Below are 14,195 nucleotides of genomic sequence, written 5' to 3'. Positions count from 1 at the left end.
ACTTTATTAGATCACGTGGCTAATAAAATTTTCTTCATCTTTTAAAACTTAAAGAAAAGGAAAATGCAAGAGCAAGGAGGAGGGAGAGTCACTAGAGAGTTAAGGGAGAAAGCTGTTGAATATTACAGCCAGCATGATGCTACTGGAGCTCTGGAAAAGTTGCTCAACAAGATGTATATTGATTCACCAGAAGACATGTATGGATACATGGTGAACTAATGAATATTCTTATATTAGTGTTTTATACTCCCTCTCTCAGTCAGAGTATTTTCATACACTTTCTAATGATCCTACAGTTTCCTCCATTGAAGCTATTGAGCTTTTGGACAGCAATGGAGACCCGTCACTCTCTCTCACTCTACACTGCATTGTAAATGGAGTCTCTAAAGTATGTATAATAATGATAATTTAGTAATAGTATAGTAATATGTGTGTTGCAATTGCTAATTTTAAACTAGAAAATAGCTACCTTTCAGTTATGATATCCGCCCACATGTGATAATTGGTTGCTATTTTTGATGGTAATATTCAATAGCAACTAACTAAAACTGCTTCATTTCAACTGGTTTGGAGCTTTTTGAAGCTACAAAAGCTGGTGAGAGAAAAGAATAATTGTTTGCTAAGCATTTAATACAATTATATAGTGTGCAGCAGATTCTTTATTACAGCTTGCTTTCTATGTTAGTCCAGTTACTCCATAGAAAGTTGTCATCCATTAAATTATCTCAGCCTTAACCATCCCATATCTTATTGACGTCATGGGGACTTTGGCCTGATTTTTTAGCAAAAATAGTTTTGATCAAAATCAGCTCAAACTTGCTACATAACATTAGAACAAGAACATGTACATGTATAATTTATGTATCAGGAAACATTATTAAAAAATTTACTCCTGGTTATTTTTTGGTGAAAATTTTGCCAAAGACCCTATAGCACAGGGACTTTTCATTTTCAGCTTAAAGTGGCTTATTGTGCTATCGGGTGGAATTCCCTTGGCATAATTACAAAAGGTGCTGACAATAGTGTGAGGCCAGAGGTTAATAATGCAAACCTGATTATTGTCCAAACACACTTGCCACATATTTTCAGCCTCCTGGAACACATTAGGGCATTGTGTATGTATTAATGTGGTTGGGAATAATGGGTGTAACTAATGAGGAGCTGCTGCCTGTAGTTTATACTGTACAGTTGATTTCATTTCCATTGGTATAATAGTGTATGTCAACTCTCTCTCTTCTTTATGATAACTAAAACACCCTCCAGTGATAAGAATGGCATTTAATATCTTCTGTCTGTCTCTGTCTGTCTCTCAACAGGCTGTGGGTACTTATGCTCATGACTTGAATTGGCCTAAAAATGATGGTGAGCTGAAATGGAGTGGAAGCAAGAGCAAACCTCCCTCGGGGACTAATCCCAAAGACACTAAAGAGACCAAAGACAAGAGTAAAGAGTCTAAAGAAGCTAAAGCACTCCCAGTTAAAGAAGAGGAGGCAGTGGTGGAGGAGGCAAAGAAGGAAGAGGTAGAAGAGAAAACTAAAGAGGCTTCTACCCCTCCTTACCTAGAGACTGTCAATAGATTAAATGGTAATAGCAATAATAATGATAATAACAATAATAATAGTAAGAGGTTCGTTCATTGTTTCATTATTGTTCTATGCAGTGATACTCTCTGAGTTAGACTTGAAATCACAAATTGAATTAAACGCTGTCATTAATCAAGGTATTGCATGCTGAAGAGGGGGGTGCTGGTGGGGAGGAGAATCAAGAGAGATAGAAAGAGAGGGAGTGTGAAATATTTAAGATATTACACACATACTTGATATTATCAATTTCATTTAGATCATGGAATCACACTTCATCCTAGCTCTAAGGCTGCCGTGTCACGTGTAGCTGCTCTCTCTCTTGCCTTCCTCTCAAACCAACCTCTCTTCTTATCTTTAAACCAATCATTTAACAAAAGCACCACATCCAGCAAAACCTTCTCTCTCCCCCTTCCTTTGTTCAATGTAGTCGCAGGTGGATTGGGAAAGCTTAGGATCCGTGGAGTGTATCTCTTGCCATCTCCTTCATCATCACTGATGACTGGGTTCAAGAACATTATGAATGTATATAAAGAGATGGGACACACTCTATCGACAAAGGGGGTGAGTTTGTGGTGTACATAATGATATTACTGGTAGCCTCATTCTCTCCCACTTTGTTTCCTATCTCTTTCCTCCTCTCCATCTCTCCCTTAATCTCCTCTCTCTCCTCCCTTTCTTTAGCCTGCTCCTGTGTCTAAGAGCGGTGCTTATTACTTTTCTTGTGATAAACCAGAGATGTTAATGGATCTGATCAAAGAAGCCAGTGCCAGTGCTGGTGTAACACTGAAGGATGAAGTCCTAGCTTATTTAGATGTTGGAGGGGAATCAATGTATGATGAGGTATAGAAAAATACTATTATAGTTAAATCAAGTTATTTTAGTCTATGTACACGTAATCAACCTGCTCAACCTCCTTTTCTGTGTTGAGAAAAGGTCAGAGCAACGAGCACCTGTGTCTTGTTCCTTTATCCTACCATCAGCAGCTGCCTTGGCTCTGTACATTATTACACACTCCATGTGCTTCTTCTCCTGCTCCTGCTTCTTATTGATTTCTTATAATAATGTTTGTACATTCGTGCTCAGACTTGTTTAGTGCATGTGTAAATCCAACGAGGGGTGAGAACCGCTAGGAATGACTTTGAGTGGTTTTGTTCCCACCAGCCCTGGAGAGAGGTCTGGTGGTGTTCCCACATTTCACTAAGTGAGAACTGTCTGTTAGTATCATAATTAAGTCACACTTTAGTACACACTTGTACTTTATACAGGATAAGAGGAAATATGAGCTATCTACTGGGCAGTGGAAGACTGGAGATGAGCTTGTTAATGTGTGTATCAGTTTAACCAGTGCCTATCCTTGGATAGGAGGATTCATTGACCCACTCCACCCTAATGTAATAATCACCCACCAAGCACACACACACAGAGCTCATTTTATATGTCAATTTGTATGTACATTCTAATCTATTAGGACATTGCTAGCTGGCAGTCATTGAAAGAGCAGCTGAATGAGCAGTGTCTCCTTATGGCTGAGAATGCATTACTAGGCCTTGCATCTGCTACAATTGTTATTCAGAAAGATACGAAAGGAGAAGAAGAGGAAGGGGAGACTGAGTCTATTGATTCTCTATCTATCATTAACTCAGGGTTCATCTCTTCCAGTCACACTAAAACACTCAGTGAGTGTTTTGATGAAGCTGATGACTTAAAAGGTAATTGTAACTATGAGTTGGACCCAACGGGACCACACTAGTAGAAAAACATTCCAGGTCCATGAATTTTGGACCATGAATAAAACCATGGTAGATGTGTTTACATGTCCATTTTGAGATTTTGTATTATCAATAATTTATCATTGTTTCTTTTCTTATGCATCGTGATATAGGTCGTGTTTCTCACATTTCACTCTCTTCTCTCCAGCCCTCCTCCTCATTCACATCTGATAGTCTCAGTTTTGATGTTGATTTGGTTAGTTTTATGGTCATACAGTACATCCTCTCTATGTGCAATATTCCCTTCATTACTCATCCAGGCTGTTGCTCTAGGCTGTAAGCTAATAAAAGTCGGAGCACCCACAGGAGTAACAGCTGCTATGTCCATTTCAAGATTGATCCAGGTACAAGGGCAGTTGGAGTCACTCAAACTCCTAGGGCCTTCATCACTATTAATGATACCTGTCGAATCATAGTGCTAATTACATAAATATTATAAGAATCAAGTATATTAGTGCATATTTTGACTCTTGGCCAATGTTATCACTTAAACTCTTATGTGTTATAATTAATTTTATGATGCATCAAATATCGAAACAGGTGCACTCTGTGTTAGTCTTTCCTCAAATAGCTCAATTGTATGTATTGTTATTATAGTAAATAGCTGGTCAATGGCTTGATTGAATTCACTGCAATTAGGATTGGTATTGCAATTTCTCTAAGCTGCCTGTAGTTTTTTTATTGCATTATTCTCTCAAGAGAGGGAGAAGTGAACTGCAAAAGAAACACCTTCTCCATAGAGTTTATCAGGCAACCCTCCCAGCCCATTTTACCACAATTCATGGTTGGGCGTATTGTGAGGTGTGAATATACTTCAGCTGCATCTCTATCACAACACGCCCACTTTGCAGAGTTGAAGAGAGGCAAAAACTGGTGAACGCTCGCTCTCTTTCAAGACTTGCTCTGCCCTCTATTCCTCTCCCAGTTATTTCCTAAAGAAGTTTGCAGGCTAGCTGATTTTGTAGCACTAGAAAGACGAGTATAAAATGCTTAAAGCTCTGCAGATTGGCGCCATTTCAAAAAGCAGCAGCAACATTGCTCCAGCTGACAGCACCCATAACTCTACAGCCCATCAAGAAGAGCCCGTTAGCTCGCACACCAGCAGGATGGAGCCAATGATGGATCAATTCTCCATGTTCACCGACTACTTTGGCCTCTTCAACATCGTATCCAGCATGCGAGATCAACACTCCATCTCCGACAACAATAACTCTAGGGAAAGGCGTGACAGCTTGGGCTCTGCTGCATCTTCTTCGGATTTCTCCATGTCTACTGGTGGTAGCGCCCCTGACTCCAGTGACGGTAGCTCTGAGTTTTATGGAGGGATGATGAATGGAGGCATTGGAAGCTATCCGTCCACCCCCACTGACTTTTTCCGAGCTATGGGTGAGTCTGATGATGCACTCCTTGCATTTGGACACCACCACTCCATTGAAACCCAACACCACCACTCCATTGAAACCCAACACCACCACCAACAGCAGCAGCAACAGCAGACTAACCGAGGAGGAGCAGGTGTAGGAGTTAATGGAGTCTCTTCTTCCACCCTTTTGGAGAGGGGGAGCTTAAGCGTGAGAGTCCCCAATAGGCCAGTGAAGCAGCAAGTGTGTGTCTTCTGCAGGAATAATGGAGAAAGCGAGAGCTTCTACACCAGCCATTGTCTCAAGGACTCTGAAGGGAAAGTGACCTGCCCAGTCCTTCGTGCGTACACTTGCCCTCTCTGCGGAGCTAATGGTGATCTCTCGCATACTATTAAGTATTGCCCTGAGAACAACCAAGCAAGCAAAGTCTCCACCGTTGCCAGTCAGATGAAGCGTGCCACTATCACCATTACACGTAAGAAATGAAACTCATCTCTACCAGCTATGCACATTGGCAGCCCTTAGCATTACTTAATTTGGTGCAGCACTTCTAAAATAGGTTTATTTGTCATGTCCCTTAAACCCTTTCCCTCTCTCTCATTATTTTTGCTATAGTAGCATATTATTTTCCTTGTCTCTCTTTAGTCATAATAATATTCTCTAATTATATTGATTAATTTGAATTCCCGACTTAAATACAGGCTTAGAATCAATTATTATCTCTCTCTCTCACTAATTATTATTATCAAAATTTATTATTGTCTCTTCAGTCTTTGTTAATAACATAATAATTCACAAATTATTATTATTTTGATGTTATTAATAGTTTAAACTACAGCTCTAAATATTCAAACAAACTGTATTATATATTATTCATTAATTATTATTATAGAATTGTTATGTCTTAAGTCTTTAAACACTTATCAATTTTCTCATGAAAAATAATTTAATTTTTGAAAAAATTGCCACCTCATTATTCAGCTTGGGCGTTGTTCGCGCATGCGCAGTACTCTTCCCGGCAGTTCCCGCCCTTGATTTTATCGCCCACTAATGACTTTAATAAGCTAGGGCCTGAGGGAGGAGGCAGCTCAAGAAGAGGAGCTGCTGAAGAGAGATAATTTATTACACAGGATATTGTTGCTTGAGAGAGTTTCCTTTTTGCAAGGATTATCGTTTTTAGCTTGCAAATGTCAACAACGGCAGCTTATAATATCAGGGGACCGCACCGTCCCCCACCGCCTCCTCCGAGACAAAAAAGTTTAGAACACCGTCCCCTACCCCAGCCTTTGGATATGCAGAGCAGCATCACAGGACCAGCTCCAGTACAGCATCCTCCTTCCATTTACCAGCAGCAACAGAATGGGGCAGTGACTGGTAGCAGCAGTGCTCCTCGTCTTCCTCCAAATGGTGGGAGCCAGGGAAAGGAGGAGGTGATAATGAAGTATATGACTGTTGATAGAAATTATGAGACTTTAAAATCTGTTGCAAGAAAAGGTAAGAGGATTGTTAGAGCAGAGAGGGAGAGCCTGTGATATATCGACATTGATAGACACAGTGGAGGAGTGGCTGCCCCTCTGACCTAGCTACCTAGGCCTAGCTTGCTTGTTCTTTGAAAGCAGCTGGTAGCAATTTTGCCATACAATACATGCTAAGTACTCTTTTCATCCTTTACATGATGCAATTATAACACAAGTGTGTGTGTGTGTGTGTGTGTGTGTGTGTGTGTGTGTGTGTGTGTGTGTGTGTGTGTGTGTGTGTGTGTGTGTGTGTGATGGCCTTACTTGGGTTTTCTATTAGTTGTTACTATAATGGTTTTCTTTCTTATATAGCTTTAATTGAGTTTGATCAAATGAGACAGAGACACGATCAGAATCTAAAGCAGGTTCGTGGGTATGGCATATCCTAGAATAACTATTGTCTTGAGAGTAACATTAATTTACTGAAATTACTGTAGCAAGTTAATAATAATAACACTGTCTGACTTAATACTGGTAATTCTCTACAGGTAGAAGAGCAGAAGAGGGCAAGGATAGAGGCACAAAGCCAGCTCAAGTCTATACAAGATGAGCTGGAAAACCTCAGAGAAAGTAAATAAACCTCATCACAAATACATGTACTGTACATGTACTCATGCATAGTCCAAAAGATTTATACAATTGATGCTTAAGATTTTTGTTGAATATTCTTATGAAAATTACCTTATTAAATGTGTTATTTTGAATGGTTAATTGTGCATGTATGTATAGAGAAAGAGATGTATTGCTATCTTTGCATAATGGTCTGTTTATAAAAGCTAAGCGAACAGACCATTTACTCACAACACATTGCCATTACATGTGTGTATGTTTATACTGGTATAGAGCTATATTGTGCTATGTTTGCTTGCAAAACAGTGAATGCTTATTTTATCACTAAGTATAGACATTGCATCCTATTTAGAATCACATACAATCTTTATAACTCCAAACTTTGTTTGGGCTTATACATGTACATCTGATGAATACATGTATGTTGATATGTTGCCTAAGTAGTGCTAGAATGGTGTGACGCATAAACACAATCACTTCAGTTGGTATTACACTTGGTACACTTTCTTAAACTTTTACGTGTACTTGATTTTGTAACTCTGATAAAATAACATTATGATTTTCTGTGACAAATTTTTGAATTGCACTGTCATGTTGTATGGACCTATCCAATAAGTAATTAGCCTATTCATGATGTGTGTTTACTAGTGCTAGTGATGTTATTATTGATTGTGCGATTAAAGCATCAGTAATAACTGTGTACATTTGTGGAGTATAATGATTGTTTTTGCTATAATTATTTCCGTATAGCTTCTGCCAAAGCTTTTGATCAATATGGTAAACTGACCCAGGACCTTGAAGAACAAACGGAAATGAGAGAAAGAGCAGAAACAATGGCAATGGAGGTAAAGAACTCTTTGTTTATCCTTACTCATTTACTGCATGTCTCTTTTTAGATGTCTCAAGAGAACAAGATCCTAAAGAGAGCTACCTCATCTCTTAGCAATGCTACTAGTACGAGTGGTGAAGATCACAAGAAGCTGCTAGCGGTGAGTGATACAAAACATGAATGACATGGAATCTTGATAATCTGAAAACATATTTCATCTTACAGCAACTCAATGAATTGACAACAGAAAACTCCAAACTATTTACAGAGAAGGAAGGTATGTCATTCAAGTTTCCTGAATGATAATTTTATTTGGCTAATAACTTTAAAGAATAGCTATTGCTTCTAATGTATTGTATGTCTTTAATTATGAATTTATAATTAGTAATCACTTTCGGTATTCATGCATACATTGAAGGAAATGGGAATAATATAGTCTATTATGACTTTACACTTATTTTATTTATAGATCTTGATCAAGCACTGAATGAAGTGAAGAAAGAACTGCTTGTCCTCCAGGAACGAGTTCAGAAAAGTGAAAAGAAGTTACAGGTCACTCAGTCTGAACTTGAAGCTAGTAAAGCATCGCTGACACAAACAACAGAGAAAGTATGTCTATGTAAAGTAAACACTATACAAATGTTTGTACAGTATGTAGTAATGATTGGTACTTGTAAGTACATGTGTACATGTACATGTGTACATGTACAATGTACATGTATATGCACATTATGGCTTCTGAATTCTTAATATTTATGCTACAGCTGTTGTTCCTATTATTATTTTATTTCAGTGTACTAGACTAGAAGAGGAGCTAATGGTGAGACCTACTGCAGCACAACTGGCCGAATTTGAGCAGTTAAAAACAAGTAATGGATTGACATATGTTCACATTGAGTAGATTGTGTCTGTGTACATGTAGCAGCTGCTGCTACTAATTTGAATTATGATGTATTTTGTGCTAATAGTGTCTCAGCTAACAATTGATCAAATGAAGGGCTTGAGCATAGAACTGGAGGAAGAGAAGGCAGCAAGAGCAGAAGCTGAAAGCAAAGCTAATAAAGTAATGGAGAGAAATAGTCACTTAGTTTTACTGATCAGCTACTTTTGCTCTATACTTTATTTCTTTTCTCTCTCTCTCTCTCTCTTTCTCTCCTTTCGTGTAGTTACAAACTAGTCTTAAGACATTGCAAAGGCAAAGTACAGCATTAATGTCAGCAGCTGCTGATGATGATAAATTAACAAATGCTCTGTTGGAAATTGAAACACTTCAAAAGAAACTAAGCGATTCTGAGCAAAATAGTCAAGTGAAAGTATGTACATACATGTACATGTGTTAGTAGCTGAGTGTACCTTATTTTGTTTATTTGTGTTAATATAGATTAAAGAGTTAGAGGAGCAGATTGCTTTACTTCAGGAATCATCTCTAGCAGAAGAGAACCAACGTTAGTTGACATGATATTATTATGCATCACATTATGCATCATTTAGTTAATGACATATTGCATCACACAGCTAGTATAAAATTGATCTTGTTCTATTGTTTCTATAGAACTTGACGAGAGATTGAGATTATTAACAAGCCAATTGGATACCGAAGGACAAAGGGCAGCCACTGCTGAGGCAGAAGGTGAGGAAGAAAGAAAGAGACAGAGTGACTGTGACTAAGTATAATAGAAGCCAAAGCTGGCATCTTTATCCTGAGTATAATAGCTCCATATTTGTAAATAATACCTTACAATGATATTGATAGTAATGGGGGACACCACATGTCGATTATCATTTTATTGGTTGCGTGTGAACTCTTTCATGCATGTATATGTACATGTATTGACCTGTAGCTTTCTCCTTGGCTTAGTCTTTAGGCTATTAGCAGCTTCAGGGTTTCCCAAAAAGCTTGCTAAGCAAGCTAAAAGCATACTTCATGAGCTGACAAGCACTACAATAGTACATGTACATGGCTTTGGGACAAATTTAGGAATTCATAAAACATTCAATTTTGATCAAACTTGCTACACAATCAAGAACATGTATATGTATCGGCAAAAAATTATAAAAATGAAGAATTCTCTCGTAGTCATTTTTGGTAAAATTTGGGAATTTAATTGGTACATGTACATCATGATTAAAATTGGTACAAGGACTTTGGCTTGATTTTTGAGTAACTTGTGAAAATTGTAAAAAAAATCTAATTTTTATCAGAATCAGCTCAAAATTTTCATACAGCACAAGAACATGCATGTGTATTAGATAATTATAAAAATGAAAAATTCTCTCCAGCAATTTTTGAAAAAATACCCTGTATAGTAGTAGTACTATGGTATTTTGTCAACAACTTTAAAATTCACTGACAAGAGTCTGCATGCTGCTTAGCATAAACATTTAAGCAAAAGTAATAGCATTAATCTTTTGCTATTGAATATAATGCACTGAGATTTTATAAAGTACAATAAGATATTATCTAAATAGTGTTGTGTAACATTAACCCACAAACTACATGTACTCTTATCCAGTTGAACTCCTCCTGTCTCTCTGTCTCTTTATGTTTACACTCCATCACTCATTCTCTCTGTCTCTCTATTAGTTGAGGAGTTGAAGGCACAAGTGTCTCAATTAAAGGAAGCAGCTTCATCATTACCTTCTGGTGGATCAGGTCCTCCTCCTCCTCCTCCTCCCCCTCCCCCTCCTCCACCAGGTACTAATAGTTGTAGTTATCAGTTTGTTTATGAGAGTGTGCTTGTACGTACTAAGTAAATAGAAACTGTTTTTATTCTAAAATGAAAAATAACTGCATTAAGTTGTTTATAGCTAGATGTACATTGCACATTAACAACTATCATATAGACTCTGCCATTTGTACATGTACTGTACGTGTGTGTACTTCTCAAAACGTGGAGCAACAAACATAAAAAACTATTTATCATGTAGATCTGCCAAAAATTTTTGTGACAAAAATTTTGTGAACAATGAATACTGTGATTCTGCCAACCCCCAACCCTTTTTTGCTTAATATGTGGCAGTTAAAATTCTATTGAGTAATAATCATAAAATTACTGAATACAAAAATACAATATTTGATGTATTTCAGCTACTTATTTTATGGGTCACTTTGTGGTTTTAATTTTCATGGTTGACAACTTACATAGCCTCTAAAGCTAGGGTATGGCACTTAATGATTTTGTGGGTTTAAATTTGATGGTAATTAAGCTTCAAAACCACAAAAATAAAGCACCACAAAAATAACCTGCCATACAGTATTATTTTTTGTTTATTGTTATGAAATTGAAAGTTAATTGTTTGTTTATGTGAAAGCAAGACAAGTCAGCTCATTCCTAACAACACAATTTATTTTTTTAGGAAGTGGAGCTCCTCCCCCTCCACCACCTCCCCCTCTACCTCCAGGAGGTAAGGACCCTATAATTATTATAAGTATTATAGTTATTAATAATTATTAGTAGCAGCTGGAGCCCCTCCCCCTCCTCCCCCTCCTCCTCCTCCTCCTCCTGGTGGAGCAGGAAGTAAGTGATTATGTGATCTCTAGTGTGATTCTCTGTTCTATTTTTAGTACCACCGCCCCCACCTCCTCCCCCTCCCCCACCTGGTAATTCATTAATTATAATAAGTATTGTCATTCATGATGTTCATTATTAGGTGGATCAGGAGCTGCTCCTCCTCCTTTACCATCTCTCGGAGCATCACTGGCCAGTGTACAGTAAGGATCTTTTATCATGATCATACATGACCCTTGAAATCTGCTATTATGTAATGTACAGGTTTCCCACAATACATGCTAACTATATAAACGACATAAGTTAGCATAAGCACTGCAATATGGTACATGGCTTTTGGAATATTTTTTAAAATCCAATTTTGATCGGCTCACCTCAAACTTTCTACACAATGTCTTCTAGATACAGATGTATCTGATCTAAAAAAATTATTAAAATGAAAATTTTTCTCCTATTCATTTTTGGTGAAATATCTTTTAAAACTATATTGTCTATGTATACATGTAGTACAGGGTTCTTTGCTAAATTTTGGAGCAATTTTAAAAATCAATGTTGAGGAATAGTCTTAAACTTTTAAAATTAAAAATAATTTTAAAATAAAAAATTTGAATTTTCTATTAATTTTTTGTGAAATACAATGAATCATACTATAGAAATTTCCAGACTGAGCATGATACTAAATCTTGTAGGAAATCCAAAGTACATGTACATGTAGCTGGTAATTTTGGAAGAGTAAATTTTGCTGAATTTGGTGAGCCATTACCAAAGTAGAAACCACCATTATAAACCACTATGTGCATTCTCAATGGTACATGACCAAATCAATCAACATATCAGAAATGCCAACTACAGTACCCACTGAACTGAAATGTACCTTAAGATCACTATTATTTGTGAGTACTAATTTTTGCGTTTTTTGCGAGTGGCTTTAAAATCACAAAAATTAGTACTTGCATTTATTAATAATTAAGGTTTATTAACAGTTAATTGGGAAAAAAAGAGCAAAATCGCGAAAAAATTAATACACGCTAAATCAGTACCATTAACAAATTACAAAAAATTGTCTACTTAAAAATAAGTGGCTTCTTTAAAATAAGGTAACACCTTATTATTTTTAGAAATTTATACACGTACTTTTTAAAAATGTTTTTCCTGGCTTATGGCATTAATAATATAAATCATAAAATATTAGCATCACAGGATTCAGCTCCTTTCCAGTACATTTTTTAATTTTTTGCATGTTATTGGTGTTGCATAGAAATTTTGAGCTGATTCTAACCAAGATTAATTTTTTTGAATTTTTATACTTGTACTATATTGTGTACTATGAAATTTATGTGGTATATAGTAGTACAGGACTTGGGCAAACTGTTTCAAAAATTGAAAAGGAAAAAATATACTTTTTTTGATGCATAATACATGTACTGACATGTATGTTGTGTAGAAAGTTTCAGCTGATTCCGACCAAATTTGGATTTTTATAAATTTTAGAAGTCACTTAAAAATTGGGCCGAAGTCCTTGTTTGGTCAAATTTTGCCAAAATTAAAAAGGAGAGAATTTTTATTTTTAAATTTTCTCTGATACATACACCTATGTTGTGTAGAAAGTTTGAGCTGATTCTGATCAAAATTGAACTTTTTATGAAATTAAAGTTGCTCCAGAAGCCATACTTGTCAGCTCATTGAGCATGCTGCTTATTCAAACATAACTAAAAAATAATAATCTAAGTCCAATATGTGGTCAAGCAACTTGTTGCCAAAAACTAGGACTCTCTACTTGAGGCAACAGCTCACATCAAAGGTCTGACCACAAGTTGTCTTGTGCCAGTGGCGTATCCAGGGGGGCTAACGGGGCTTGAGCACCCCCCTCATGGCTGGGCTCAGAAAAAAACACTCAAGTCCTGGACTCTTGCACCACTACCAAGCCTCTTAATAAAATTATCTAGCCCCCTGATCATGATTTCAGCAGTTCCCAGTGCTTTAAAAAGCAATGAGAAGTACCAGTATGCTTGAAATTATCTAGACCCCACCCATAATTCACGAAAATGAAGGAAATTGCCATTTTACTGCCGTAAAAAGGGGTTGTGGCCAAAATTGTGGTGTGCTTTCAATGCCCTCAGCATCCCCCTTTACAAATTTCTAGATATGCCCCTGCCTATATTGTAGGCAGGGGTGTACAAACACATACATATACTGTACTATACTGTAAGTATATGTACCTGTTCACTATGTTGGGCTTCAGACTATTGATCTGTATCAGAACAATGAGAATTCTTCATTCATTTTTGATCACAAATATTATTGACTCAAATATTTTGTCATAAATTTTTGTTCTGTTTCTCTCAGGTTAAAAAAAGCTTCTGTAGATGAAAAATCGCCAGAAGAATCATGTAAGTATACAAAACTATAATTATAATAATTATTAATTAATTCTAAGTGCACTGTACTTGCATCACAAGAAGTAATATAAATAGAGAGAGATTTTTCCTAGCCATTTTCAATCAAATACTGTGTACTACATTTAAAATAGTTTCTTACAAAATTTTGAAGCAACTTTTAGAACTCTTAAATAATCCAAATTTGATCAAAATCAGTTCAAATGTTCTTAAATTTTGTGTATCAAAATTTTTTCTGAGCCATTTTAGATGAAAGCAGTCAATATTGTTGTTTTGAAATTCTTTAATATTTAATAATCCATAATGCTTGTACTACTTAGTACTTCTTCACTTGTGCATAGCATGTGTGCTAACAGATGTTTACTTGTATTGCTACAAATTACTTTGTGTACTGATACAAGAGTGTGTGTAACTTCTCTCTTTCTACTTTGACTATGATTCCTTTGTTCTTTTCTCTTCTATAGCTGGTGGTGATCCAATGGCTAATGTAATGGCATCCATACGTAGTGGACAGGTCAAACTGAGAAAAGCTAAAGTAGAAGAAAAGAAACCTTTAGGTAAAAGTGCCTGTTAGCATAATTCTTGCTATTATTATTATTATTCTACAGCTCCTGCTGATCCGATGGCTAGTATGATTGCATCAATAAGAAGTGGTAATGTC

General features: G+C 36.6%; 3 protein-coding genes across 3 annotated transcripts in view; all 3 read left to right on the top strand.

The window, feature by feature from the left end:
• Nucleotides 1-20: 20 nt before the first annotated feature.
• LOC100637575 (enolase 4-like) lies at nt 21-3,977 on the top strand. Its single transcript, XM_019993377.1, has 10 exons — nt 21-210; nt 260-388; nt 1,317-1,584; nt 1,661-1,720; nt 1,840-2,144; nt 2,265-2,423; nt 2,849-2,974; nt 3,052-3,292; nt 3,466-3,548; nt 3,613-3,977. Exons 1-10 carry the CDS (start codon nt 64-66, stop codon nt 3,766-3,768), a joined length of 1,674 nt encoding a protein of 557 aa, XP_019848936.1. The 5' UTR covers nt 21-63; the 3' UTR covers nt 3,769-3,977.
• A 64-nt stretch (nt 3,978-4,041) lies between these two features.
• Nucleotides 4,042-5,658, top strand: LOC100637449 (nanos homolog 1-like). The gene has a single exon (XM_003384248.2). It carries the CDS (start codon nt 4,339-4,341, stop codon nt 5,197-5,199), a length of 861 nt encoding a protein of 286 aa, XP_003384296.1. The 5' UTR covers nt 4,042-4,338; the 3' UTR covers nt 5,200-5,658.
• Nucleotides 5,659-5,900: 242 nt separating this feature from the next.
• Nucleotides 5,901-14,195, top strand: part of LOC109580324 (shootin-1-like) — an 8,531-nt gene continuing 236 nt past the window's right edge. Inside the window, exons 1-19 of the mRNA XM_019993357.1 lie at nt 5,901-6,207; nt 6,543-6,595; nt 6,719-6,800; nt 7,551-7,645; nt 7,697-7,789; nt 7,855-7,906; nt 8,099-8,238; nt 8,423-8,498; nt 8,598-8,692; nt 8,796-8,942; nt 9,011-9,074; nt 9,182-9,259; nt 10,214-10,324; nt 10,987-11,034; nt 11,195-11,230; nt 11,281-11,341; nt 13,485-13,528; nt 13,999-14,091; nt 14,143-14,192. Of these exons, the coding sequence (XP_019848916.1) occupies nt 5,901-6,207; nt 6,543-6,595; nt 6,719-6,800; nt 7,551-7,645; nt 7,697-7,789; nt 7,855-7,906; nt 8,099-8,238; nt 8,423-8,498; nt 8,598-8,692; nt 8,796-8,942; nt 9,011-9,074; nt 9,182-9,259; nt 10,214-10,324; nt 10,987-11,034; nt 11,195-11,230; nt 11,281-11,341; nt 13,485-13,528; nt 13,999-14,091; nt 14,143-14,192 (1,725 nt within the window). The remainder of the gene's footprint in view (nt 6,208-6,542; nt 6,596-6,718; nt 6,801-7,550; nt 7,646-7,696; nt 7,790-7,854; nt 7,907-8,098; nt 8,239-8,422; nt 8,499-8,597; nt 8,693-8,795; nt 8,943-9,010; nt 9,075-9,181; nt 9,260-10,213; nt 10,325-10,986; nt 11,035-11,194; nt 11,231-11,280; nt 11,342-13,484; nt 13,529-13,998; nt 14,092-14,142; nt 14,193-14,195) is intronic.

The sequence above is a fragment of the Amphimedon queenslandica genome, unplaced genomic scaffold, assembly GCF_000090795.2.
Source record: "Amphimedon queenslandica unplaced genomic scaffold, v1.1 AMPQUscaffold_13496, whole genome shotgun sequence".
Taxonomy (NCBI): Eukaryota; Metazoa; Porifera; class Demospongiae; order Haplosclerida; family Niphatidae; genus Amphimedon; species Amphimedon queenslandica.
The sequence above is the reverse complement of the archived record's forward strand: the minus strand, read 5'-3'. Positions and strand labels throughout refer to the sequence as shown.

Coding starts and splice junctions, on each gene's coding strand:
- LOC100637575 (XM_019993377.1), top strand. CDS start 64: ATGCAAGAGCAAGGAGGAGGGAGAGTCACTAGAGAGTTAAGGGAGAAA. Junction 211..259: donor AAGACATGTATGGATACATG/GTGAACTAATGA, acceptor TCCCTCTCTCAG/TCAGAGTATTTTCATACACT. Junction 1,721..1,839: donor AAACGCTGTCATTAATCAAG/GTATTGCATGCT, acceptor AATTTCATTTAG/ATCATGGAATCACACTTCAT.
- LOC100637449 (XM_003384248.2), top strand. CDS start 4,339: ATGCTTAAAGCTCTGCAGATTGGCGCCATTTCAAAAAGCAGCAGCAAC.